Source organism: Dunckerocampus dactyliophorus, chromosome 9 (genome assembly GCF_027744805.1).
Source record: "Dunckerocampus dactyliophorus isolate RoL2022-P2 chromosome 9, RoL_Ddac_1.1, whole genome shotgun sequence".
Taxonomy (NCBI): domain Eukaryota; kingdom Metazoa; phylum Chordata; class Actinopteri; order Syngnathiformes; family Syngnathidae; genus Dunckerocampus; species Dunckerocampus dactyliophorus.
The window spans coordinates 9210970-9238820 of NC_072827.1; the positions used below are offsets into that span (position 1 = coordinate 9210970).

Here is a 27851-nt window from a genome sequence, read left to right on the forward strand (position 1 = left end):
ATACTGTAAATATGGTGCATATAGTATAACTGCACGTCCTTCTACTATTTTGAGCTAAGATGTTGACTACTATTCTACCAACACTCCCTAAATGTTGTTAATTGTACCCGTTTTGCTTGTATTAAATGTAACTCTGCTGTCTTTGCTGTCTTCTTGGCCAGGTTGTAAAATAGATCTTTGTTGTCATTGGGACAAACCCGAATAAATAAAATACTTAAAATACCCCCAGCTGATGGAAAACCATAATTGTCCTTATTTTCCAGAAGATGTCCATGTGACAGTTGACAGTGATGTTCAGGATGAAGCTAACACGCAGGTCATGTCATTTCCTGTTGCTACTGGGTGGAACTGTGACAGATTCAGGAAGTGACATATGTTTATCTTCAGGGTGTCATCTTCTTCATACACAGCAAATATGATCAAGATCTGACCTTGTGAAGCAGAGTTATTAGCAGTTACATCTGTGTAGATTTTCAGTCATTCAGGACATGGTCATCTGTAAAAGGTTGGATCGAGGCAACTGGATTCTTCTTGTACAACCTTTTACGGATTACGGATGACATGAGGTCAGATCTTAATCATAATTGGTGCATATGAAGAAGATGACACCCTGAAGTTAAGCATAGGAATCTAAGAAAGTGCCTAGACTCTTCATGTGCCTCGATTCAAAGGTTGAATCAAAGTACTGTATCCATTGTTTAGATTTGGACTTATTTGGTCATCAAAACACAGCAGAAAATGGCACTTTTCTGAGGGGTCGATTTTTGGCAATTTTTTCAGGCACGGTTGTCATGAAATGCCGTTTTTTCGGGTTGCTTGAACGGCACTTTTCGGACCCAGGAGGTGAAGGAAGCTTCCCAAACCTTCATCAGGGGTCCGGACAGGACCCTGAAATGGCGGAAAATGGCAGTTTGTAAGGGATCCATTTTCTGCAATTTTTTCAGCCCCGCGGCTATTGCAAAATTTTATTTCTTAAGGTTGCTTCATTGGCAATTTTTGGGTTCAGGAGGTGGGAGAAACCTCCCTAATCTTCATCAGCGTTCCGGGCCGGCCCCAAAAATGGCAGAAAATTACAATTTTAAGGGGATGATTTTCTGCAATTTTTTCAGCCACGCAGCTTGTTGCAAAATTGCACAATTTGGGCCCAAGAGGCGGAGGAAATCTCTCAAACCTTCATTGAGTGGTTTCGGCAGGACCCAAAAATGCAGAAAATGGCATGTCAGTTTTCAATATGGCCAACTTCCTGTTTGTCTGTACCCATGGGTTGTTGACTTTTTTGTGCTTCCTGCCATGACTGATGTCTCCAGCAAATTTGGTGACAAATGCTACATTGGGTGTCCGACAATTTTTTTTTTTTAATATAGGGGGCTTTATTGAATGAGTTTTGGGGTTTGTGTTCCAAACCCTTAAAATGCCAGGTTTTTCACCAGGCCCGAACTACTTGCAGACTTTGGGGGTTTTATGCAAACGAGGGCACCCAAAAAAGTGAGGAAATGCATGGAGTAATAATAATAATAATAAACATAGCCATACACAAAATTTAACCACAACATTTATCGGTCCATTCACGGATCACTATTTTGTGAATTTTGCCATTTGGCTCCTTCTTATAAAACAGCAAGTTGTGCAAAAAGTACTGAAACATTCAACAGACATGTGCATTTAAAACATGCCTGATTTCTGGGGATGTTCATAAGTACAATAAGCAAGTAGCTTTAAGTCCAGTGATGGAAGTCACGCTACCTACAAGTCTTGAACCTATGCAACAGGAATGAATTGGCTATTTTTGATCTTTAAGACTAAAGTCCTGACAACCTGACTCACATTTTAAGATTTGGGTTGCAGAAACAGGACAGACAAATGAGAGTTTATGTACCAAAAAATACATTTCTTGATAACTTATCACATGACACAGCTTTCATAAATGTTACAATATGAATACAGTATGTGGTTTAATATGTTAAAAAAATGAACCTGTTAAAACCAGGGATTATCAATTACTCCACCAAGGTGGATCATCTCATAAAAGAGGTAAAGCTGTGATGGCTTTCCCTGGTGGATAACATGATGGCATTCTTTAAGAGGTTGCAGATTTAAGATATTCTATGAGGTCAGCACGCTCGTTCTTCTTCTTGATGCCAGCAAAGATCATCTTTGTTCCAGGAATGTATTTTTTGGGGTTCTCCAAATAAACATTCAGTGTTTCTTCATCCCAGATAATGCCTGGAAGTTAAGAAAATAACATTGGCACCCACCAAATATAACATTTCGACGTGAACCAGCACGCAGAGTTCTCACCTTTGCTTTTGTTTGCATCCGTATAAGAGTAGCCTCCTGCCTGGCCTGTCTTGCGACCAAAAAGCCCCCACAGGTTTGGGCCGACCTTGTGTTTCCCTCCGTCCTCCACAGTGTGACACTGAGCACACTTCTGGACAAAGGCCTTCTTCCCTTTGTTGATGTCTCCAGGCATTTTGTCTCTGTGAAACGCACACACAGTGCTTTAAATTCTATCATTTTCAGCGTTACAATTTGTAAACGTGCTTTTACTGTGAAATAATCCATGGTATCCGTTAACGGAAATGTGCATATCCTACCACTAAGGGGAGCTCGTCTACAAGTTATGCCATTGACCGGTTACAAAATCTGCTTTGGTAACGAACATGAAAAAACACATTACAGAATAGAAAACGGACCAATCGCATACTAGTTTGACAATGTAACAAAGAATAATTGAGATGCTCAAATAAACGTTTGACTTTGTTAATCGACATGAAACAAAAGGCTGTATCTCAGCTCATACCTGTCAAGCCTCCCGTTTTCACCGAGAAACTGACATTACATTATTTCTCCGATGTCATTTTTTCCGTTATTTTACTTTCATGAAAAAAAAAAGAGTCCTCTTAGCTTCTGCCGAAACAGCACAGCTTCCGGTCATCTTCGCAACACTCGGGCAATATCTGTCTCACGGTGAAATCGAGCCTTCAAAATAAAAGAACACGCCAGTGATATAACACGGTTGATACACGTTGTTGTCACACGAAAGATTGCAAAAGATCACGATTTCCATTCCGGAAAATTTACCGTATTTTATGATGCAAACGTTGACAGGTATGGCTCAGTCTTACAAGAGTTAAATTAGTTCTTAAACTAAGAGTTAAGTCTACAACTTACTAAATTAAAAGGATGCAGATGTCAACGATCTTTCACTTACCCTTAAACGGTGTCTAGTTAACAGACTGCAGACGGTTTTATCTCCTCAGTCGGACGCCGGTAACTAACACGTGTGCTCCCCCTCCTCTTGAGGTTACTCCTGTGGACACGTCATCAGTCAGCTGACCAAAACGTCATCATAGTCCTTCTGACAGAGGTTGAAGGAACGCGATTACCATATAGGGCAACCTGCAAAACACCTTTCACAACCATACCGAGAGCTGGAATTTCTTGTTTTCATGGTGTCTAGCCTAGTTTCTAGCTTGCAAAACATAAAAACACCAAAAGTGCCCCATAATTTAAACTTCTGTTATTAAGAAAACTCCATTTACAAACACTATGATCTGAAATGATTTTGTCAAACAGCCTAAATGGAGTGTAAGTTAATATTTACACATTTCAGTTGATACTCATTTTTATTCAACTGTGACAGAGCATCAATCATTTTAGTTTTTTTCGTAAATACAGGTGCATCTCAATAAATTAGAATTACTTTAAAATAACGGCGGTAATTACCCAGCTATCCTTTTTTGGTTCCCAGAACGTTATGAAAACTAGGCATTTTTGTAGTAGAAACGTTTTTTTGGTTTGGTTTGACTGTTGGTTGACCCTTTGGTTGTAGTGGAAGGGTTTTGTAACGTTTTTTGAACGTTGCGTGGTGGTTACATTGTTGTTTCCCTCAGTGTTCCCCTCATGCTCCCTCAACAGATGGATGATTGTTGTTTTTTGGGCACCTGCTGGTTGCCCCATGTTGGAAGTGGCCGGTTTTAGTTTCATTCTATAAACATGTGTTGGTTGTGCTTTTTGGTTTAACTTTCGGTTGTATTGGCAATGCCTCACAATCCCTTTGGCAACCCCTTTCAAACAATTATCTTTGTATTATAAATGGGTTACTTGTACCTGCGTGTGCGTGAGCATATTGGCAGTAATGAATGAACAGAATAGCAATAAATATAAGTTGCAAAAAAGCCGATGAAAATGAAAAAAGCGTAAAGATAAAGAGTACAAACTGCTGATTCAGACTGATAGAGCTCAATTCATCTTACTTAAGTTATGTCTTAACAGGGGGATTTTTTTTCTCCCTTAATAATAAAAAGTTTCATTTAAAAGCTGCATTTTGTGTTCAGTTGTGTTGTCATTGACTAATATTTCAATTTGCTTGATGATCTGAAACATTTAAGTGTGACAAACATGCAAAAACATAAGAAATCAGGAAGGGAGCAGACACCTTTTCACACCACTGTATTTCAAGAAAAAACTGCATCTCTGCATTGTGATATACAGGTAGATGAAAAAACCCATTATTGGTATGAATTTCAGGTTTTGCTCCCCCCCAACCCATTTTCGCTGTTTTTTTTTATTATTTTCTAAATATTGAAACTTTCTTCTAAAATAATCTTTGTAAAGTTTCTTTTCGTAATATTATGCATTTATCCCAATGATATTTTTACTTTATTCCCATAACATTAAACCTTTTTCCCCGATCTTAATTTCCTAAAAAAAAAATACAACTTTATTTAGTTTTGTTTCTCATAGTGTTACGACTTTTAGGAAATAACTTATTTTTTCTATATTTCAATAATATTGATATTTCAACTTGATGCTACTAAAATTGAATCATTTTTCTTCCTAATATTGCGAGTCGATTCTTGTAAAATTGTGACCTTTTTAGAACATGACTTTACAGCTTTTATTCTTGTAAAATTACAGCAGTTTGTTTTCCATTTCTGCTGTTGTTTTTTTTAAACTATTTTTTCAACTTTCTTCTTGTACATTTTCCTCTTGTAATGATGACTTTATTCCCATAATATTTTAACTTTATTGTCATAACATTATAACCTATTCAGCAGCCTAATTTCCCAAAAAATACATCTTTATTTGTTGTTTTGTTTGTTTTTCATGATATTATGACTTGTTTTTTTTCAACTTTATGCTACGTTATTGTTCCTCATAATACTACATTACATTATTCCTGTAAAATAATGATTTTTTTTGTTACATTACAACTTTTTCTGTTCATATTTGACCCTATACTTGTAAAGTGATTGCTGACTTATCCTTTTTTGCTGTCATTTTTTAGAACGTGCCAATAAAACAGCTGTATTAAGCTGATGTTGTCCGAGTGTTGCCAAGCAGACCGGAAACGCTGTTTCGGCAGAAGCGGAGAGAATTTAGTTGTTGTTTTTTCATATGGCAAACTATCAGGCTGAGTTTCCTGGTGAGGTATGACCTGTATATGATTTAAAAACCTGGGAGGAGCTAACAGCTAGAATGTGGGAATGTGACAGCCATTTTTGAACTGGACAGACTTTTATGGTTAACCCTCATCAGTTAGACTGGCTCTCAAGGTACCAGTAAATCATAATGACCTTCTAAGAAAGCTCTTCATGTGTGCCTGGATGCTAACCTTCACGGTCACTCAAGGTCACTTTGACCATTTGCACATTATCGTGACTAAGTAGGCCGATGGCTTCTCTCATTTAGTGTTGACATTCAACACACATGCTGAGTGTGTCTCAGGAGTTTTCTTTCATCAACCTTGCAGTGATGGCCTTGTTTTACTGCATCACATTTGCTGTGGTTGCTTGTGGATGTAATGGAGCTACAATGACGCATGTACCTTTCTTTTACCATTCTACCCTCATTAAACAACACCAGACTCAAAACAGGTGGCAAACTCATGTCAGCACAGGAGATTGGCGTGTACAATGTCAATGTCATGATACAATGTCATTTTTACCCAGTACCTTGTAAACAAGTCATAGAGCTTCCATTCATACAACATTGATGCTGAAGCCAGATTGCTCATTAATCCATGTAAAAGTAAGTGTAACTTCAACTTACTCCAAATTACATTTTTTTCAATTACAACATATACTGTAGGAACAACATGGCTGACTAGCATGTTACCAATAATGGTTTAAAACAACAGACTGTACAAACACGTCTATATTTTTTACAATTACAAATTAAACTGCATACATTTTTGTTCGGCCCGAATAAACTACAGTAACAGTACAGTACAGGTGTGGTTTCTGATGTTCTTATTCATTTTCTTGTGTTTTCCTTGTGTTTTTCTTTCTTTTTTGGGGAGAATGAACAGAACAAGAATTTCATTGCATAGCAGAACTACCTGTTTTACTGTGCCTATCACAATAAAACTCTTGAATCTTGAATCTTGAATCTTCGCTGTTGCTCACAGATCAACAATTTGCAGTTACGATAAGCTATGTGTGACGGATGCCAGCAAGTGCAGCTGTGCGATTGTCCGTTGATAGTAAACCTCACCCCATGAACCTGAAAGAAAAACTGCACTTTTTTGGAATTTTGCGCATCCACAATCTTTGTGTGAGACATGAACACACAAGTATTTTTCTAAGATATAAAAACAGCTAAAAAGAGGCAGCTACGATTGCAATTAATGGGATGCAACTATTCTGCCTATAAAGCCTTTTGAAAAAAACTCCAAAAACCGCCAACAACGCCCATTTACGTAATGTGACCTGCATATTTACCAAGCTGCAGTGACATTGTTATTATAGGCGTTAATGCCAAATAATTACTTTTTTACACCTCGCCACACCACCCGACTAGCTACAGAACGGCTAGCGACCAGCTTCAGCACACGCTCACTCACAGCACCTCAGGCCACTACCAAGCAGTAACACTACTACACCACTGCTGCTATGTTTTTGTTTTTGAATTTGAATATGTTAAGGCTAGGTTTTCCTTTCTATGTTGCTATGTGAAATCAATGCGCCCAGGAAGGAAGTTCCGGTAATGCTTAAAAGGACTAAAGTAAGGCAAAAATACCTTAAGTATTACATGTTATCATGAACGTGCTTGTTACTACATGGTTACAGCATGGATAGAAAATGATAAAACGTTTTTGTCGGTTTTTGAAGGTTTTTTGATAGCAGGCTTTGTAGTTGGAATAGGTGTGTCCCCATTACATGCATTGTGTTTATGTCTCACATATGAATTATGGATGATGGGCAAAATTCCAAAGAAAGTGCAGTTTTCCTTTAAGACCCACGTTGGGCATCGAGCTGGCAGTCAGGGCTTTCAGCTCGACACCTAGCGCCCTTGACTCTCATTCCGTTTGTACATTAAAGATGCTAAAACCAATCCACTGTAGGCCAATATGCTAAGCTACGTGAACATCAACTTTTTAGCTTTTTATTACAGGTGACAAAGCAAATTAGTGTAATATGTAAAAATACATCTCAGTAATAATGGGTTAAGGTGATTTATACAATGTGCCGGGGACAATAAAAAACAGTCTGTGGGCTGGATATGGCCTCCAGGCTGCACTTTGGATGCTTGTTCTGTAGCAGAACTCATAGGAATCGACATTATAATGTGTAACTTGACTATTGTTAGAATGCTAACTACTGTACATAATATTAGATATTACACTAATTTGCTTTGTCTGTAACTCAAAGCTAAGATGTTTTGCACAGATTGCTTAGCATATACTGACCTAGCTAAATTGGCGTTTTCTCATCTTTAATGTGCTCATGACGCCAAAACACATGTTAATGTAGTTATTTACGCTGTGAAAACATTGAAAGGGATATTTTCTGTGTTAAATGCGTATTCGAATATTAATGTATTTACAATTAAAAAAAAAAAAAGGCAGTTGTACCGTTCTGGAGGAGGCGGAGCTAGTGATGTCTACGTCAGACGGTCCTGCTTCACTCCAATGCTTTCTCAACTCTTCTGGTCCAGTTCTGAATGAATTGCTGTTGTTTGTCATACATTTTTTTTATATTATGCCCGCTCGTTGTGTTTAAGGCTTTTCCTGGAACACTTGAGGAGGACATTTCTAAAAGACACCATTCGCCTCGTCAGATCAACAAACTCTGTTGGACAAATGTTCCCGCCCTGCAGATGGAAATAAGAAGTTAAAAACCCGCAAGACGATGGACCGTGCAAAAGCGTGCCAAGATGTCAGTATGTCAATTCATATTTCTCCTGCTAGTATGTTCCATAGTAACCAGCCTAGTGCTGAAGGCTAATGCAGTGCTAATTCCTAATTGACCTGCTAGCTAGGCGTGGTAGCTATTACTGTCAGTAAAACATATCATATGCCTCACAACACAATATTAGTGAATGTTATTATTCTTGTGAATATTCTTTGCGTGCGTTCATGACTTGTTTGCATCTGGTTACGGGTGTCACCCGTAAGCATTCTCCACCTGAATTGCTTGCAGTCACTTGTTTTTCTAGCCTATTTTGCAGTCGATCTGTCAGTTTCAGTAAGTAAATACTTTTTTTTCTTTACTAGATTTATTCTATGAATCTTAGAATAATACTATGGAGTTTCATTCCAGGGCTAACTAGTCTTTCATTTACTGCTATTTTTATGTGTGTGTTATATGATAGTTATCACAATACAAGATCACAGAATGTTATAACTATATTCCTTGACTTTGCTGGCTGCATGTGTTTGAATCTGGTTCCCAGAACTTAGTCTGCCAGTGACGTCACAACCAAGCTGGATCCGGGTGTTTTTTAATCGATGACAGCAGTATGATAAAAATGTTTTAAGTGAGTACCGTACTTTATGACAATTTAGTTACTGTTTTTTCAAACTTTTTTGTGTCATGAGCACTTTAATGTACAAAATAAATCAAGGTGCCTCCCACATCCTTACATTTTTCTGTATGATAAATTTTGGACACTCATGATCTATTGTGCAGTTTACAGTATGCCTCGAATGACTCCATTGCCATGTTTTGGGAACAGCAGGTGCCCGCCATGATGTGTTCCATTCCGCTGCTTTCTTCCCGCCCAAAGCCAAGGCTGCAGCAGGGAGGAGCTAGCAGAGTGCGGCTGAGCGGAGCCGAGCATCACAACACGCGTTGGAGGAAACGGGCAAACACGGCACTTTCTTGACTTCCCTCCGTGTCCTGGCCTACGTACAAAACATGTCTGCGGGGGAAAATTAACGTACTGGATTTGCACTTTCGTCCAAACGGCTCGTCTGTGAGAGCTCTGTCATCGCTGAGCAGGCAGAGGGGAGAGCAGCTCAATTGTTTCCTGCGCCAAGAACTGTAAAGACATGGTCATTACACCGCCACCGCATCTGTGGTAAGGAAATACGCTCTCCTTTCTCACAACCGCTCTTTAGTAGTCGAATAGAGGATCCGTGCAATATGATGCAGCTTTGAATGGAGGCGTCCAACCTGTCAGGCGGGGGAGACCCTAGCATCCTTTTGTATTTGCATCACTGTGGACCAGACAGACAGGTGACTTCGCTAGCCTCTGCTAAGTGTGTCATGTCATCACATTTAGTATACTTTAATCTACGTGCATTTCTATCTCTTAAAACGAGTGCAGCAGAGGAGCATCAAGTCCTAAACGTCACGATATTGTCACCTTTCTTTAAATCCAAACTACAGAGCATTTCCTAACCAGACTATTCGTGTGACCTTTAAACTTTTTGATCGTCAGCCTTAATATTCAATTCATATTATTGGGGGTATTGGCGGCTCGCCCGTAAAGAAAGTTATCCAACTTCTGTCACGTTGTGGGATTGCTCCTCAATATCTGCCAGTTTTTCCTGTAAAGGTCAGCCAGTGACTTTGCAGTTGTTTGAAATAGCTCCAAATCACACAAATGAACACGAGGAAAGAGAACGGTGGGAAATATTTTGAGTTTTTTAGGAACATTCTTTACCCTTACTTGCTGGTGGCTCTGTGCCTTCTAGTGCACATTAGCTCCAAATGGCTGAAAAGACACTATAGAGGAAAATTCCCTTTTATTCAAACTGTAATAACTGAGCTGTGTCTTTGCTTTAAAAAGTGCGATATAAACCTGATTTATCATTATTAGGGATGTCCAATAATATAGATATTGTAAAAAAAAACCTTGAAGACATTTCAGACTTCGTCACCCCCCCCACCCCCCACCCCCCCCGGCCACCTCATCATGCCCCTGCCATGAGAGCCCATCCCACTATTTGAGAAGCACAGTTGGAAACTGCTTTTTGCATGTAATACGACTCCACTTCAGAGCACAACAAAACTGAAGGAAAACCAAAACTAAAGTCCAACCTGTAATGCAGAACGTGACATAAAGTGCTGGTTATGTAAGGGGGGGGGGGGGGGGGGGGGGGGGGGGGGGGGGGGGGAGAGTACTCAGGAAGAATCACTTGAAGTCACATGCAGTATTTTGGTACTTTTTCTATAACTTACATTGCATATTGCAGTATTTGTCTTATTTTGCGCAAACAGTGCTTTTTTGCATTCAGCAGAGCAGTGGTTCTTAACTGGTTGGGACTCAAAAGTTGGTCGCGGGTCTTTAAAAAAAACATTTAAAAAAAAATTATGTAATGACCTAATGTCTGTGAATGCACCTCTTGTTCTTGTCTGTGCTATTCGCTTGCTATGCCGCCGCGAGGTGCAAGCAAAGTTTCTGGGAGTCTTTGTCAAGCTTGAGTGGAAGAGGAAGGACATAGAGTGGAGACTCAACGTGCTGTCCGTCCGACACACAGCTGCAGATAACTGCTGGAGAAGAGCGTGCCCTAAAAAGACAGCTTTTCAGTGCTGCAGCTCACGTTGTGTTGAAAACAGTCCCTTAAAATATAAGAGATCTGAGAAGTTTGATTTGAAATTTCCTGCAATTTGGGTCACCACTTGTCATTGAGGGGTGATAGTGGGTCCTGCAGCCACTGCAGTAGAGGAAGCCTAATGTGTTCAATACACCACATTGGTTTGAGGAAAGAGCCACCGCCTATATCGGTATTGGTAATGAAGCGCTAGACAATATCAGGATATACTAGTCCCTCATTTATTGCGGTAAATTGGTTCCAGACCCAAAAGTAGGATTCCTTATTTATAAATGGTATATTTTCGGAGTTAATGCATAGAAAAACTGTTTATAACCTTCTAAATAAAATTTTTTACATTTTTAGAGCCCTGTAAATAGTCACCTTTACCCAATATAGTAGACATAAAAAGAGAAAATAAGACATAAGACTTGTGCTCACGTGTGTTACTGTAAATGTATTCTGGTGCTAGGGGAGCTGAGTGGAGGGTGAACAGGAAGTGACATCGGGGGTTCAGAGTTGAGTTTTAGTTTGGCGTGGCGGATTGTGCCTGTTGTGAGATCATTCAATCCTGCAATAAAAGCCTGTTGTTCCAGCAATCAAGTCTAATGCTTGTGTGTCTCACCAAATATTACAGTAACATTACTGACACCTAGCAACCAGCATAGAATACTACATATCACAACATCTTTGAATGCGTCTCCTGAATGCCTTATATTTATATTTTACTTCATTTAGCCATTTTCATGCTTGAATTTAGGCAAAAATAGGCAAAAATAGGCTAAATTAGCTTGAATTTGCATATTTTGACTAATAATTAGCTGTATTTAGCCACGAAACAGCATTATGAGTGTGATAGAGTGAAGCTGCTAAATTTGAAGTGTCAAGTGGCGAGGGATTACTGTATTGTATATCGGTAAGAAAGCCAATGTCGAGCATCTCTAATCATTCACCTTAACACACATGGACTTTATCAGTCACCATAAAATGACAAGGATAACCAGACAGTTTTTTAGGACACCACTATGACTCATCCGTAGCGGCGCTTGTCCTTTACGTGAGTGTTTAGCAGACTCAGTACCGAAGCTACAAACCCCTAGTTGGTGCTGATGGTGTGTCATCAATTTACATTTCCTCAATTGTGGGACTATTAGGGAGTAAATTTCTTACTCAACGTCTGTACTCCAATATAAAAGCAAGCCAAAACTTTGCAGGATGAAATACAGCTCTACCTATGATGTAATGAATGCAGTACAGGACAAACTGGCTCTGTCCAGTTACTGTTGTTAGGAAAAAGATGGGCTTTACTTGAGCGAGACGTGACTCCCCCTCGCTGCCTCCTGATGTCACCTAACATCTACTGTCCAGCTTCTTCTTGGATCCATGTGCATAATTTGCTAGTCGTAAATGCATTTGTCCTGGCAGACCCTGTATTGTTAATAAGTGTAAATAAGTGTGCTTGTTTGGTCACACTTGAATTATGCAACAAGAAAGCGAGCTCGGTTTAGGTGGGTTGTTGTTGAGAGTATGTTGTTCTAGTGATACTGTGGGTGTTTTCATGTGGTTGCAATGTAAACAGGAAGATGTTTTTGCCCTTATTGGACATGTTAATGTCCAACTTCCTTGTGTTACATGCTGTTGTTGTTGTCAGGATTTGGCTTGGATCTTGTGATGCTGCTCTTATTAAGATGAGCTTTAATCCTGATGCTGCATTGCCTCTCTGAAGGAGAATGTTGACTTTTCACCACCCCCCACTAAGGTCATAGCATATTTTCCAACCGAGACCCTGAGGGCATTATCATGTTCAAAGATTATTCTGGAGAGCAGATTGCTGTTGCTCTGCTGATTTTTTTCCACCCTAATTAAACCCATCAAAGTGGAAACAATTCATGAAGCGAGGAATATTTGCCAATTTTTCCATAAGATAGCTGACAACAGCTGTAACTACAGAAAACAGTTACTTAGATACATAATTTGGCTTCCAAGCCAATCTAACTTTTTTGTTATAGTCTTGCCAATCGGATCCGATCCGGTACTGATTCTTTTTTTATTTATTTTTTTAATAATAAGGTTTTGTTACAAACATGAATTTGTGGAAAAGAATATGGTTATGAAAATAGCTCTTCAAATCATTAAAAATAATGCAGCCAAAGTATTGCTGAATTTACTTTTTTATTACACAGCATGACCAACAATATTGTTTGGCTTTAGGGACCTCTGTCAGTCAGGTCCCTAATCCAATAAAAGATCCAATATAAATCCAGCTAATAAAATATAAAATTGGACAAAATGGGTGTGCAAATACTTTGACGGTAGGACTAATAATTTGACATTGTTATAGATCGATTTGTGGTGTGATTTAGAATATATTACTTTCTTTTAACAAACTCTTCAGCACAACTGTAATTTATTGACGGTGCCTAGTAGAGCCCGACTGATATAATGACGGGCCAATTAATCGGGCCGATTATGACATATCACCGATTAATCAATATTGTTGAAAATGTAGCTGATATGTAGCTGATAGATAACTTATTTTTTTGCTGTGCCGCAATTCAGTTGCTCCCTCTCTGTAGGGCTTCCAATCGGCGGTGGTGGGCTGCATGGGACCGCCACTGCTGTGTGCCGCTGCTGCGTCTACAATTTTTTGTTTATTATGACAAATAACAATTTTTTGGGACTTAATTTATTTATTAACTTATTTATTTAATGTTTTTCAACAACCAGTAGAACATGAACCGAGAACATTGCAAAACTGTTAATATAATGGCAAAGTTGCTGAGAACACTTAAGTGAGAGTTTAAAATGGTGAGCCTCTTTTTGTTATCTGACCTATTTAGTCCAATAGTACTATGTGACTATTAGTACAAAAGTACAACATTTTGTATTATTTGATACAAACCCAAATTTAAGTGAAACATTTTTAGGATATTTTAAATTGTTTTTAAACTAATTGTGGTAAATATGTGCATAAATAATAAGCTATATAATGTAGGCCTATCTATATAGCATTTGCAGGATACTGTATACATTCATACAATATATTATTTAACATTGTTTTCAAATTCATTTTCAACCGTCAATTGTGGCTTTTATTTTGTATTGGTGGGCCGCCACGATCAATTACATGTAGCGGAAATCCTGTGATGCATGTTTAGATAGATTCTTCAGGGCATTAGTAATTTATTGAAGTCTGAACTAGTCTGAACAACCAGTGCTTAGAGTGGCACTTCCCATGCGAGCAGTGGTGGAGCCAGAAATCTTTCTGGTGGCCATGGTAAGACCATTACTTACATTGGGGTGGCAATAAGTTGATACCTGAAGTGTCTAGGTGGCCATTGGGGGAGCCCGAGAGTGACCAAGGGTGGCCACGGCCACCATTGGCCACCACATAGCTCCACCACAGTGTGCGAGCTCCCTGCACAATGACACAGCAGTCTGGGCACAGTGAGGGGAAGCTATCGCTGTAGCCATGGAGCCGAATATCCAATGTCCAACTTGAAACTAACTTCACCATGGTACACCGCGGACATGTCTGCATAGTGGTGTTACGTTTTCTTGTTCTTGCGAGTGGCGGGAGTCGAGTGTCAACCGGCTTTGAGGCGCATTACCACACCTACCATATTGGAGTGTGGCCGAGAGTTATGAAAGTTATAAAGTTAGCAAAGTATTAAAGTTATGTCTCATGGCGGAAGCTGATATTATCCGATCTTCAAAATACAGCGGATCAGCAGCCGATCCCGATCCTGAAGATCGGATCGGTACATCCCTATTACTTATTAAATGATTTTTCATTTAATTTACACTCTGCTGCTGTGTGCTTGTGTTGTGAGAAGTAGCCCTCGCACATTCATGCATGCAAGGAGTGATATCAGAGTATTGGGCTGCATAATATTGAACTCCTGAGCTGAATTCCTTGCTCAAGGGCACCTCAAAAGTAGTCAGGAAGGAGACTAGTATCTCTAAGTCGTAATGTAATTTTGTCTGCAGCAGGACATGAACCGTTGGCTTCTGGTTCCAAAGCCCAGGACCTTTCTGGGATGACCCAGATAGGCTGATTTTTGTCATTTACATTCAAATTGTAACTTTATAGGCAACTTTGAACGTCTGTTTGTTTTGCATAATAGTTGTTGAGTTGTCAGTGGTTGCATGTCATTTTTTGCAAAGTCATCACCAGTGATGGCAATGAAAAATGTTTTTCTCTGAAACGTTTCCGACAACGCTAAGAAATCCAGGATGTGTTCACAAACACAACAGAAAAGGAAAGTGACTGTTTTTTTTTGTTTTGTTTTTTTGCTGATTTCAACATTTCATGAGCGTAGAGGTCAAAATAACTGCAGAGGTGAAAATAACTGCTAACTGACAACGGTTATGAGGAAATAAGACGGGGGGGGTGGCTCCCTTCCACTTCCATGAGACACTTGTGCACCATGCACCATGCACCACCTCAAACAAATGTGCATGGTAACAGGACAATATTGACCTTTTTGTAGCAGCAATTACTATGGGTGTCATGAGATACTCAGTTCACGAGACGAGACGATATACGAGATTGGGTCCACGAGAACAAGACAACATGAGATTTTAACATTACTTTTAAGAAAAGTACATTGAAAAAATACAAAAAATATATGACAATATATTGCAATCTACAAAGTTACACTAATTTGCACTCAAAAGTGCTCACGCCGTTCATGCCGTTGCTCTATGGAACCAATGTGCAAAGATGCTGAAACCAATGCACACAGTAAACCCTTTTTCTGCCCATTTGGAGGCAGGAAACTAAGAAAACAGACACACATACACATGGCAATATTGAGACTGGCAAAATTATCAAGTTCATTTTAATTTATTGTGTGATTAATTAATTTATTATTGTCCCAGGCCTAGTGCCCACAAGACATTTTTTTTCTGAATGAGAAAACTTGTCACGTTTTAATCTTGTAGAAACGATACGATTCGATTTAATTCCATAATATTCAATTCTATATGATTCAACGGTTACGTTTGTTGATGGAGACATTAATCTTACATTATAAAATAAAGAAGCCAGTTCTATTCAAGTGGAATTCTTATAGTATTTTCAAATGTGTAAAAGAGCACATCATATCCCCAAGTATGCTGTAAGGCAGGGCTCCCCAACCACTGGGCTGCGGGAAATGTTCAGGAGCAATGATTAAAAAAACACCTAATAAAATAAAACATAAAATCATTTGTAAATAACTACATGAAATTTTATGGAATTGGTTATCAATTTTGGAAATATGGGCCATTATTTTGTTCAAAAAACAGTTTTTGCGTGTTTAAGTTGTTGTTGTTGCGACTTGTCCCTTTGTTTGACGGTCCTCCAGACTACTATACTGTATTTTTCCCGTTTTTCTTTCACCTCATATTTGGTCCCAAATGCTGATACTGTGTGGAAACGCGTAAAGTTAAGATTTGATTACCTTATTGAGTGTTAATGTGCGTATTTGTGCAGTGCACCTCTCTGAAAAACAAGGCTCATACTGGTAGATGGTGGCTCTGCATACATTTATTGCTTTTAATTTGAAGTTGTTCCCATCTTAGTTTTACACAATACATAATAAATAACATAAATTAGATTGCTATAATGTACGTATATTTTGATGATGTGTTGAAAATCTTTCCCGGTGACTAGCTAACACGCTGCTAATGCTAGCACTACTAATGCTGTTTAGATCCTTTCTCATCTTCAGTCATGCTAAGTGATGGAGCATGCTCGTTTTGTCGGCAGCCCAGGCTCCCGCGTTGTTTGAGACAGTGGTCCCCAACCCCTCAGTCATTTGGTACCGGGCCGCACAGGAAGAAAAAATGACTTTGCAAAGTGGCTGGATCCTCTCTGTTATATCAGCCTCACTTGACGCGTGTATTTTTACCATTTTTCTTTCACCTCATATTTGGTGTCAAATGCTGATACTATGTGGGAATGCATAAAGGTAAGTTTTGATGACTTATTGAGCGCTAATGTGCACATTTGTTTCAAGTTAATTCATGCTAGAACACTGCCTTTTACCACACCCGTCAAACAGCGATGTAATAATCTCTCTGGAAAAACTCCAGGCTTGAACTGGTGGATGGTGGGTCGGCATTCATTTTGTTTTAATTTCTTTTATTTGATGTTATTCATGTCTTAGTTTTACACAATAGATAATAAATAAGGTAAATTAGGTCGCTATAATGTGCGAACCCCCCCTCTGGTCCGCTGGAATTTTGTGGGAACACAAGCCGGTCCGTGGGTCAAAAAATGTTGGGGACGACTGGTTTAAGAGACTCAATGCCAGTTGCTTGTCTTGTGATACCCGGTGCATGTCTCTACAATCGATTAATCTAAGAATTTATGGCTGATTCGTATCAATCTAGGAGGCTGCTACCGATGCATCTGCATCTTTCGCTTGTCAACCGGATATCCAGTCACATCGGTTTATTGTTCACAATAGGGATGTCCCGACTCAGTCTTCAGGATCGGGATCGGCTGTCGATCCGCTGTATTTGTGAAGATCGGATAATATCGACTTCCGTCACGAGATCGAGCCGATCCAGTTACTGTATCACGTTCGTAACTCTGGGCCACACTCCAACATGGTAGGTGCAGTAATGCGCCTCAAAGCTGGTTGCCATTCGACTCGCACCACCCGCAAGAAGAAGAAAACGCAACATGCAGACATGTCTGTGGTGTACCGTGGTGAAGTTAGTTTCACGTTGGACGTTGGATATTCGGCTCCGTAGCTACAGCGGTAGTTCCCTCTCACTGTGCTCGGACAGCTGCGTCATAGTGTAGACTTGCACGGGAAGTCCCACTCACTGTTTGCTTACAATAGGGGCCGCACAAACACTACTAAACATGTCGAAACGGCGGTGAAAAATCTTGGAAACTTCTCTGTTACGGAGCATGAATGCAAGCTTGCGGGGTTCGCTTAGTTTAGGTAGTGCAGCTGTATGTGTGTGTGTGTGTGTGTGTGTGTGTGTGTGTGTGTGTGTGTGTGTGCGCGCGCAACTCAGGCTGGATGAGTATATTTTCACTGTGTAGTGTTTTACTGCTTTAATGTGAGGACCATTTTACAATGCCCACTGACGACGTGCAGGTTCTGAGTGAAAAAGACAAGTCGCACGTTTATTCTTGCACCCGGCGCATATCAACCGTCAATTGCCATTCTCAACACACACAACACATTCCAGCCTTGAAAATAAGAGCGCTCTTTGTAACATTTGTCTACAAAATAAGGTGTCATTAAAATATCTTACATTAATAACACAATTGGAATGACATCTGTGACTCCATCTTCCTTAATCCCAAGCACGGGCATTACAGTTTGTGGAAGATTTTGTATCAATATGTGCTGAAGCCGACATCCCATTAGAAAAGTTAGCTAAGCTACGTCCATTTCTCAATTACTGGACAAAATGGGCCAACGATGTATTGCATCAATAAATGTAAGGATTTTTGCATTTTATTCACTAACCCAAATACCACACACTCTATGCTGGCAAAATAAGTGGAAAAGGTAAAAAACAGAATTCTAAAAAATGAAAACAGAATTTGGCCGCACAGTGGCCTAGTGGTTAGCATGTTGGCTACACCGTCAGGAGGTCGGGAAGATCTGGGTTTGACTCTCCGTTGGACATCTCAGTGTGGAGTTTGCATGCATAGGTGCGTGGGTTTTCTCCGGGTACTCCGGTTTCCTCCCATTCCAAAAACATGCATGTTAGATTAATTGGCGACTCTAAATTGTCTATAGGTATGAATGTGAGTGTGAATGGTTGTTTGTCTATATGTGCCCTGCGATTGGCTGGCGACCAGTCCAGCGTGTACATCGCCTCTCGCCCGGAGTCAGCTGGGATGGGCTCCAGCATACCCGTGACCCGAGTGAGTATAAGTGCCATAGAAGATGGATGGATAAAACGTAATTTTGGAAAAAATATGTCGCCTCTCCATTTGTGTGTATTTGATGAAGACGCTTGCATCTTCTTCTGCTGTGGAACACACGTTAACAAGATGGCTGCGGTGCTCGATCGCGGATGTGAGCATCTTCATCACATACACACGAATAGAGAGGTGACAGTGAGAAGACAAATATAACGCAGAGCGATTTGTAAGGTCTGATTTTTTTTAGGAGGCATTTTTATGATGCAAATATATTACTCTCTTGACCGCATATTGTTTTCAAAAGCCAAAGTCTGTACTTAAATGACCCTGCAACTAGCCAGAACTACGTTCCTCGTCACGGAAATTCGACCAGAACTGGACTCGCGGGACCAAATGGGGGGAATAAATCACTGTTGAAATAGTCCACTGCTGATGGGGATGTCATGCAACTTCATGTAAAAAATCCGAACTATCCCTTCAATATATCGGGATATGAGTTTTGGTCAATATCGCACAGCCCTAGCGTAGTGTATGGTGGCGCTTCGATTTAGTAGCATAATCGAAGTGTTATTAGAGTGCCAAAAATAGACATTTTACTGGCTCAATTACTCGCATTTAATTGGTATTTGGTCTTGGAAGACTGAATCTACTTTAACTTTGAATAAGTTACAACAGCAGAACACCATTCCACGTTATTATGTAACTTGCAAGTCCCCTGATATGAAGGGAAGCATCACTAGTGCAATGAGTTAACTCAATTTGATAGTCAAGCCTCGATGTCGCACTGAATGGGGAAGTGGAAGTGACACTCAGCAACTTGAGGCATTACAAGAACCTTGCCCCATGTCGCGCTTACGCCTGCTATTGACTTTCTTCATGTCAGTGAAGGCCTCATAGTTCTGTAGTGTCTTGAAACGATAACGATTGTAGGTTATGTACCTATAGCATGCCAATATACAATAATCAATAACTGGAGTAACACATATACAGTACAGCTCAATGTCAATAAATGACTGGAACAAGTTATTGGAAGAATGTCCCATACATTTTATAGTAAGTGCTCTGAGTCTTCTCTTTGTGACATTTTTGCAAAGTTAGAACACAGTTTTTTGGATAGATTTGTCTTCTTAGGCAGGTGCTTAGATAGTGTCACGGCTGTTGTGGTACATGCTGTGTCCCTGTGCTCAGAGAGCCGTAATCACGGTGCCTGGATTTAGAAGATTAAGCTCATGACTAATCAAGTCCTGAGCTGAGAATCCCTCACATTGCAACTGTCTCCATTTGTAGCAACCTTGCAGACCATCCAAAGAAGAACCAATCAGACGGCTCCGCTCACAAATTTGACAGTGTGTCTACTGAGAATGTGTTTTGTCTCCTTAACTGAACTCTTAAACACTTCTGATTTATATCCCTAAACTTCTGTGTGATATCTTGTATGCCTACAAGGTAGAGAGACTCAACAATATAATGTATAGTGGGTTCTGTGGAGCATTGATGGATTTGAGCTATTGCTGATTGCATTGGAAATAGTATGTCCAGATGAATTATATTAACAATTTAGCATGCCATTCCTTAGTCATGAGTTAACATGCATACTGTGCAAAAGACGTGCCCTGTTATTGACTGTCCAGCCCAGGTTGTAGTTGGCCTGGAATAGGCTCCAGCTCCCCGTGACCCTAAACAGGATAAGGATAAAATGGATGGATGGCTGGTGCAAAGATTAGCTTTAGTAACCTGTTTCAAATGACGGATACAGGTAGATACAATTACCGTAATTCCCGGGCTATAAACCGCTACTTTTTTGATACGCGGATTAAGCAATGATGCGGCAAGTTTATGGCTAAAAGACTACAGTTCTCATGATGCTTTGAGTGATGAAGCAGAAAGTAGTGCTTTTCTGCCATAGAAGCTATACTAAGTCTTATGAAGTGATAGTGTTTTGATCTGACAAATCTTAAGTAAGTTTGAGCAAGTGTAGAATTACTACAGCTTCTGCTTGGACTGCTGGGATAGCGATGAAAAAAAGTGTCTCACGTCTCATTGGAGCTAAGGAATGACGCTGGCAACACTGAGCGCAGGTAGGATTGCAACGTTTACAGTATAGTATGTCTTTCTGTGTAAATATCCCATGTTATAAAGTGGACACCTGTGGCTTATAGACAAGTGCAGCAATTTTTTTTTCTCTTTAATATTCAGATACGCTCAATAGTCCAGAATATACGGTAAGCAAAATAACGGAAAAAAAGCACTAACTTTTGTATGAATAGACCCTGTCCACATAGTATGCCATTATATTATTATATAGGCATATATAATATATAATAATATAAACCATTATATTCTATTAATGCTATTAAAGCATACAGTAAGTTGGCACCTCTCACCTTTGCTTCCTTATGCGGTTCTATTAAATAGGCTTAGCACCACACACCATTACAGTATATGGGACAAGACTTAGCTGAGATCTTAGTTGGCTTAAGACAGTGAAGGGATGGTGACGTTAAAGGATCTGAATAATAGATTATAGTGTGTGAGTGTAGTGCACAGTTGAGTGCGTAATGCTGAGGTGTGCAGAGCTGCTCAGTGGACTGGAGTTTCCCCACGGCTTGAGAGACATTAACAATTTTGCTAAAACCACTAGGTAGTTGCAAACGGTGGTGCTGTGGTACCTCGGTTTTCGATATTTGTTCCAAAAGGTCAGACAAAAACCAAATTGAGAGGGTAGAGAGAGGAGAAGATCTACACCAACAATGTCTCAACATCTTACATTGTTTGTCATCTTGGTTTTGTTTAACACCTTTACCCCTCTCAAAACATTAGCTTCCTTGATTTACTGTTGATGTGGCAAACGGCCTACTTTGTGTAAAATTCTCAGCTGAGTTTGTCAAATGAATGTGCCTTACGGGATACTGTAGTATTGCGCAAATCGTCAGATTTGGTGTTGGGTGTCAAGATGGCTGAATAAACAAGCAATGCTGGGAGTAGTCCGTCCATATCTTTATTAATACCACAAGATTCAACGTACCAAAAGGTACCCACACTATTATACAATAACTGAGACAGTGTACAAGAACCGAGGAAAAATGGGAGCCAATTTTTGTTGAAAACAGAATCATACAAAAACTATGGCGTTGGAAAGCTGAGCTTTGACTGTACTTACAGTTGTTACCATATGCTATGCATCCAGGTCAGTGTATTCTGAGGGCAGTTAATCAATCTCAACTGGACTATTCCGGTTGTCTTAGAAGACGTTTCGCCTCTCATCTAAGCAGGCTTCATTAGTTCATACTCAATGACTAGTGACTAGTGACTAATGACTCTAGCTCTACCCTAAGAATTTGGTGCAAGATCCAATGTATTTATCCTTTAAAGGAGGAGGCATGACCAGACAGAAATGACTTTGCTCTTTTGTGTTGTCAAATGACAGTCGTTAGGATACAATGGGGTGGAGCCTCTGCCAGCCAACGATGATCGTTTGGGTGGTATTACCCTCAGTAGCATTCTATTCAGATGTAGTCATGGTCATGTCCGTTCCTTGTTTATTTCTTAGAGGCGTAACGATTGAATCTTTTAGGAAGAGATGAAAGGACAGCATTGTATGTGGGAGAAAGGTGGTGCCGCAGACCTCCTCCCTCCGTTCAGAGATGGTTTCTCAACCTTAAAGTAGATGTGTTCCCTCACTCCTTTTTTAGAAGATAAATACATTGGCTCTTGCACCAAATTCTAAGGCTAAAACTGTCCTATCTAGTCAAACCAGAACTATCCTATCTAGTCATTGAACATGAACTGATGAAGCCTGCTCGGATGAGAAGCAAAACGTCTTCTAAGACAATATGAACAGTCTCGTAGCGATCAATTCAATGCACTGAGAAGTTTATTACCATAAGGACTGAGTCACGACTGATTATTGTCAGCAAATGACAGTTGTGATTTTTAAATTCCTGAAAACTGTATTAGATCAAATTATGATCCAGCTCGAAATCACAAAGCATCTGTACCGACCTGCTTTAAGTCCACCACCATAGTGCCCATACCCAAGAAGAGCAATGTGACCTGCTTAAATGACTCTTGTCCTATAGCACTCACTCCAATTGCAATGAAGTGCTTTGAAAGGATAGTCATGACCCACATCAAAAAGAGCATCCCGGCCACTGTGGACCCTCTACAGTTTGCATACCGCCAGAACCGGTCCACTGATGATGCAGTCAACACTGCCATCCACACAGCCCTTTCTCACCTACAGGGCCAGGACACATATGTCAGAATGCTATTTATAGACTATAGCTCTGAATTCAATACAGTCAGCCCCCAATAAACTCTCAGATAAGCTCCTCACACTTGGCCTGTCACCCTCCCTCTGTAACTGGGTGTTTAACTTTCTAACAGGCAGGCCCCAGTCAGTCAGACTCCACAATCGCACATCCAGCTCAAAAATTGTGAGCACTGGGACCCCACAGGGGTGTGTGCTGAGTCCGCTCCTCTACACGCTCTTCCCCTATGATTGCGTGGCCTCCCACAACAACATCAGCATCATTAAATTTGCGCATGACACTACAGTCATCGGCCTGATCACTGGTGGTGTTGAAACGTCATACAGAAGAGAGGTGCTGGACCTCATAGCTTGGTGTCATGATAACAATCTCCATCTCCATCACTGTTTGGTACGGTAACTGTACAACACGCGATAGGAAGGCACTCCAGCGGGTGATCAAGACCTCACAAAACATTGTTTGGTTTGGTTTGGTTTGGCTTGGTTTGGTTTAGTTTATTTGAACATGAAGGTTACAATGGAATACATCTCATGAATCATTTTTTTCACAGTTCCACATGTCCAAAAGGAGTAGGAAGAAGCAAAGCTTATTTAATCCTACCCCCCATCCATTCTACATCTAGTACAGTACATGTTGTTCACTTCCTGCATTCCATGTCATGTTTTCTGTGATAGTCAGGATAATACATAATAGATAACGATAAGACATGCCCCCCCCCAAATATATATATATACTTTAATAATAATAATAATAATAATAATAATAATAATAATAATAATAATAATAATAATAAATAATAATAAATAATAAATAAATAAATGTTTAAAATAAATATGAATAAAGAACAGAACTTTTTTTTATAAACAAAAAAACCAAAAAAATAACAAACCTGACAGAACATCATTGTGATGATCAAGACTCTTCTGCCTTGTATTTAGCAAACATCAACTGCTTGTATTGTTTTTTGAATTTTCTCATCTCTGTACATTGTTTGAGTTCCTTACTCAATCCGTTCCATAATTTAATTCCACATACAGAAATGCTATGGGTTTTCAGCGTAGTTCTCGCATATAAATGTTTTTAGTTTAATTTTCCTCTAAGATCATATTTCTCCTCTCTGATTGAGAAACACTGTTTGAGGTTTTTGGGTAACGAGTTGTTATTAACTTTATACATTATTCTAGCGGTTTGTAAGTTTACTAAATCTGCGAATTTTAATATCTGCGATTTTAAAAATAGAGGGTTTGTATGTTCTCTATAGTTGGCATTATGAATTATCCTCACAGATCTTTTTTGCAGTACAGTGAGTGAGTGAAGATTGCTTTTGTAATTATTTCCCCATATCTCCACACAATACGTTAAATATGGTAATACTAAGGAACAGTACAGAGTGTGGATTGATTTTTGGTCAAGAACATATTTTGCTTTATTCAGTATAGAGATATTTCTCGCCACCTTTTGTTGTATATATTTAATATGAGATTTCCAACTCATTTTTTCATCTATTACAACCCCAAGGAATTTATATTCTTCCACTTTTTCAATATTCACTCTGTTAATTTGTATTTGGTCGTACGTATCCCTTCTGCTATTACCAAATAGCTTTATATTAGTTTTACTTAAATTCAGGGATAATCTGTTCCTGTCAAACCATGATTTTAATATGACCATTTCATCCTTGACCTTTTTAATGAGTTCTTGTGCTTTCACCAGAACAGAAAGCGGTGGTATCATCTGCGAATAAGACCAATTTTAAGTCCTTTGTTACTTTACAAATGTTGTTGATGTACAAATTAAACAGTTTTGGTCCCAGTATGGACTCCTGGGGTACTCCACACGTGGTGTATAAGCTCCCAGATGTATATTCTCCTAGCTTTACAAATTGTTTCCTCTTTGCTAGGTAGCTTTTAACCCAATTCAAAACTAATCCTCTAATTCCGTACCTTTCTAATTTTGAAATTAAGATAGTGTGAATAATTGTATCGAAGGCTTTTGTCAGATCCATGAATACAGCTGCTGCGCATCTTCTATTGTCCATAGCAGTAGTGATTTCCTCCGTGATTTCGATCAGTGCCATACAAGTTGAAATGTTGGCTCTGTAACCATATTGACTGCTAGCAAATAATTAATTCTTATTAATAAATTTGTCCAACCTATTATTAAATAGCTTCTCCACAATTTTAGAGAATTGTGGTAACAAGGAAACTGGCCGATAATTTGTAAATTGGTGTTTGTCTCCTTTTTTGAAAATTGGAACCACCTTGGCTGTTTTCATTTTGCTTGGAAATATTCCTGTCTGAAATGATAAGTTACTAATATATGTCAACGGGTCTGCGACCTCATTGATGACCCTTTTAACTGTTCCATTTTGATTCCATGACAATAAGTTGATGTTTTTGCCTTAAAATGCTTAACAATGTCAGTGATCTCCTTTTTGGTTACAACAGTGAGAAACATAGAATTAAGATTCCTATCGATAATATCATTCCCTTCATCAATTGTGTCTTGCTTTGGAATTTCTTCTTCCAGTTTTGGTCCAATATTTGTTGGGGCAGTGCAAGACTGCAAGACTGCAAGACAGATATTCTTTAAATCCCACATATACAGTTTGCGCAAAAATAATTAATTTTGCACCCACAAAAGGGAAATCCTATTAAAGTGAATTACATTTGATGTTAAACAAAGATCATTCATAGTGGAACACTGCATGAAACAGCGATTTACTGTATTTGACAATTCAGTGTATACTTTTGGTTATGCAAATAGGAACGGATTTAGACTAGTCTTGGTTGAGCTGATTAACTGAGAGATTGACGATGAATTGATCATACGATTGTTTCTCTGGTGGTCATACTGATCTTTCTCACTAGTGATAATCTTTAATCTTTTTTAATGCCAAGCACATTAGCTTGAGAACATCCATGCAATCCGTTTGCTCACAGTAATAACGAGGATCTTCTGCAGAAATTGGGGCGACAGTAGCTCACACTGATTTGGCCGTGGGTACTTGGCTTGGGGATTGCATGGTTGGTGGTTCAAGACCTGAACTGGTGCTGTGAAAAGTCTACTAGCTTTGTTTTTGTAGTGACCTACTTCCAAGGATACATAGGAATACTGTAAATAGGACAAATACAGTTAGGAGGATAATTATTCAACTCAATAAAAGTTTAATAATAATAATTTTAATCGATTTAGAATCGTCCTGGCCCGAATTGTGATGCATCTCAGAATGGGAAATTTACCCCAGTGTCAACAGTGTCATCAATGCAAAGGCAAGCATTGTATGTATTTTTTTACTCGGCCCGAGGGGTGTCGTGAGACACTCAGTTCAGAATACAGAAGAGACGATACACAAAATTGTGTCTACGAGAACGAGACGAGATTTTAACATTAGTTTTTTAAAAAGTACAATAAAAAATCTCAAAATATATGACAATATATTGCAATCTACTAATTTAATTACTACTACATTACCTTGAATTGCTCCTCACAAGGCTAAACTCTTCTGCACTGCGTGTGTATGCTACTTGCCCCGCCTCTGCCAACCGAGACAAAGAGACTGTATGACTAACAAAAGGGCTCACTCAGTTCATGTCGTCTATGGAACAAATACATGTGCTGAAACCAATTCACAGAGTGAAGTGTCTTCTCTCGCGAGATCTTGTGACATGAGATCTTGTGACACCCCTACTCGGCACTAATATTTAATATGAACTTCCTGACTGCTGGGTTTCAGATGACAAGCCATCAGCAAGTAACCAGCTAATCTGCAGCGCTTCCTGCTTTCTACAATGTCCCACTCCCAACACTCCCAGCGAGGCACCCACAGCCGCGCCATGAGCTCTGAGGAGAGGAGCTCTGTGACGGTTAACAAGACCTCCACACCGGTGCACAAGAGCGCATCCTCCTCTTCCTCCTCTCAGCGAGACAGCCGGCAGGTAGGTACCTTTCAAGCCCCAGCAAGCATTACAGCAGCTGCAGTAGGCACATGTTAAGCTTTCCCAACTGCCCTTAACTTAACTGAACTTGATGCCACTGCAGAAACAGCAATAAAAGTGGAAGCTATGACGTCACTTTCCCATTTCGGCACCGGGCTCTGAATGTTTTATGAGGGACTGGTGGAGGCTTGGTGCTGTTGTGAGTGTGTGGCATGCCCTGGTATGCAGCGTGGGAGCTTGTATTATTATTGAAGGAAAGGGAGTTGGTTTGATGAGAGCTGAGCCCTGTAGGAAGTGAGTAGTTGAATCCTTGATGCTGGATAATGCAGGCAGTTAAACACCCTCCCTTGTTCCTTAATGGCTCTTGATAACAGTGTTTGTGCGGGTGAAAGGCTAGAGTATTTCATCAACTGAAATTAAGGTTATCTTCGAAGGCTGCTCTTCTCTTTCATCTCTTAAAATGTAATTAGAAAAAGTCAGGTACAAGGTTTTCGTCATTAAACCATTCCAAAAGATCAGACCAAAATCAACGCTTATGAAAACCACGTGCATTTTTCCCGTAAGAAATAGTGCAAATACAATGAATCCGTTCCAAACACTCAGAAATATTCACAGAAACACATAATAATTACAGTTTTATATTCAGAAAACGTATATACGTATAAATGATTAATTAATTGTATAAATGAACATTTAAAATCACTTTTACTGTTTGTTTAGTCATGTTAGGTTAATTGGCGACTAAATTGTCCATAGGTATGAATGTGAGTGTGAATGGTTGTTTGTCTATATGTGCCCTGCGATTGGCTGGCGACCAGTCCAGGGTGTAAGTCAGCTGGGACAGGCTCCAGCATACCCCAGCGACCATAATGAGGAGAAGCGGCATAGAAAATGGATGGATGGATGGATGGATGGATAGTCTGGTTTATTTCAAACATGCATACAAGATTACATTGGAATGCATCATATATTTACTTGGGACAATCAGGGTT

General features: G+C 39.6%; 2 protein-coding genes across 9 annotated transcripts in view; one reads left to right on the forward strand and one right to left on the reverse strand.

Annotated features, from left to right (window-relative positions):
- Positions 1 to 1613: 1613 nt before the first annotated feature.
- LOC129187828 (cytochrome c-b) lies at positions 1614 to 3306 on the reverse strand. Of its 2 annotated transcripts, XM_054787566.1 has the most exons (4): positions 3082 to 3205; positions 2801 to 2979; positions 2299 to 2477; positions 1614 to 2223 (listed from the first exon to the last, which is right to left on the reverse strand). In XM_054787566.1, the coding sequence occupies exons 3-4, from the start codon at positions 2468 to 2470 to the stop codon at positions 2078 to 2080; spliced, it is 318 nt and encodes a 105-aa protein (XP_054643541.1). In that variant the 5' UTR covers positions 2471 to 2477; positions 2801 to 2979; positions 3082 to 3205; the 3' UTR covers positions 1614 to 2077. The 2 variants fall into 2 exon arrangements, with proteins under 2 accessions (XP_054643541.1, XP_054643540.1); XM_054787565.1 differs by lacking the exons at positions 2801 to 2979; positions 3082 to 3205 and adding an exon at positions 3212 to 3306 and having other exon boundaries at positions 1615 to 2223.
- A 5715-nt stretch (positions 3307 to 9021) lies between these two features.
- The window catches only part of osbpl6 (oxysterol binding protein-like 6), a 58069-nt gene continuing 39239 nt past the window's right edge, over positions 9022 to 27851 (forward strand). For 4 of the 7 annotated variants that reach the window (XM_054787556.1, XM_054787558.1, XM_054787557.1 and 1 more), the window contains exons 1-2: positions 9023 to 9306; positions 26658 to 26859. In XM_054787556.1, coding sequence (XP_054643531.1) covers positions 26713 to 26859 — 147 coding nt within the window. In that variant the 5' untranslated portion in view covers positions 9023 to 9306; positions 26658 to 26712. Of the gene's footprint in view, positions 9307 to 26657; positions 26860 to 27851 lie in introns of all 7 variants that reach the window. The other 3 variants (XM_054787563.1, XM_054787561.1, XM_054787562.1) reach the window with 1 other exon arrangement.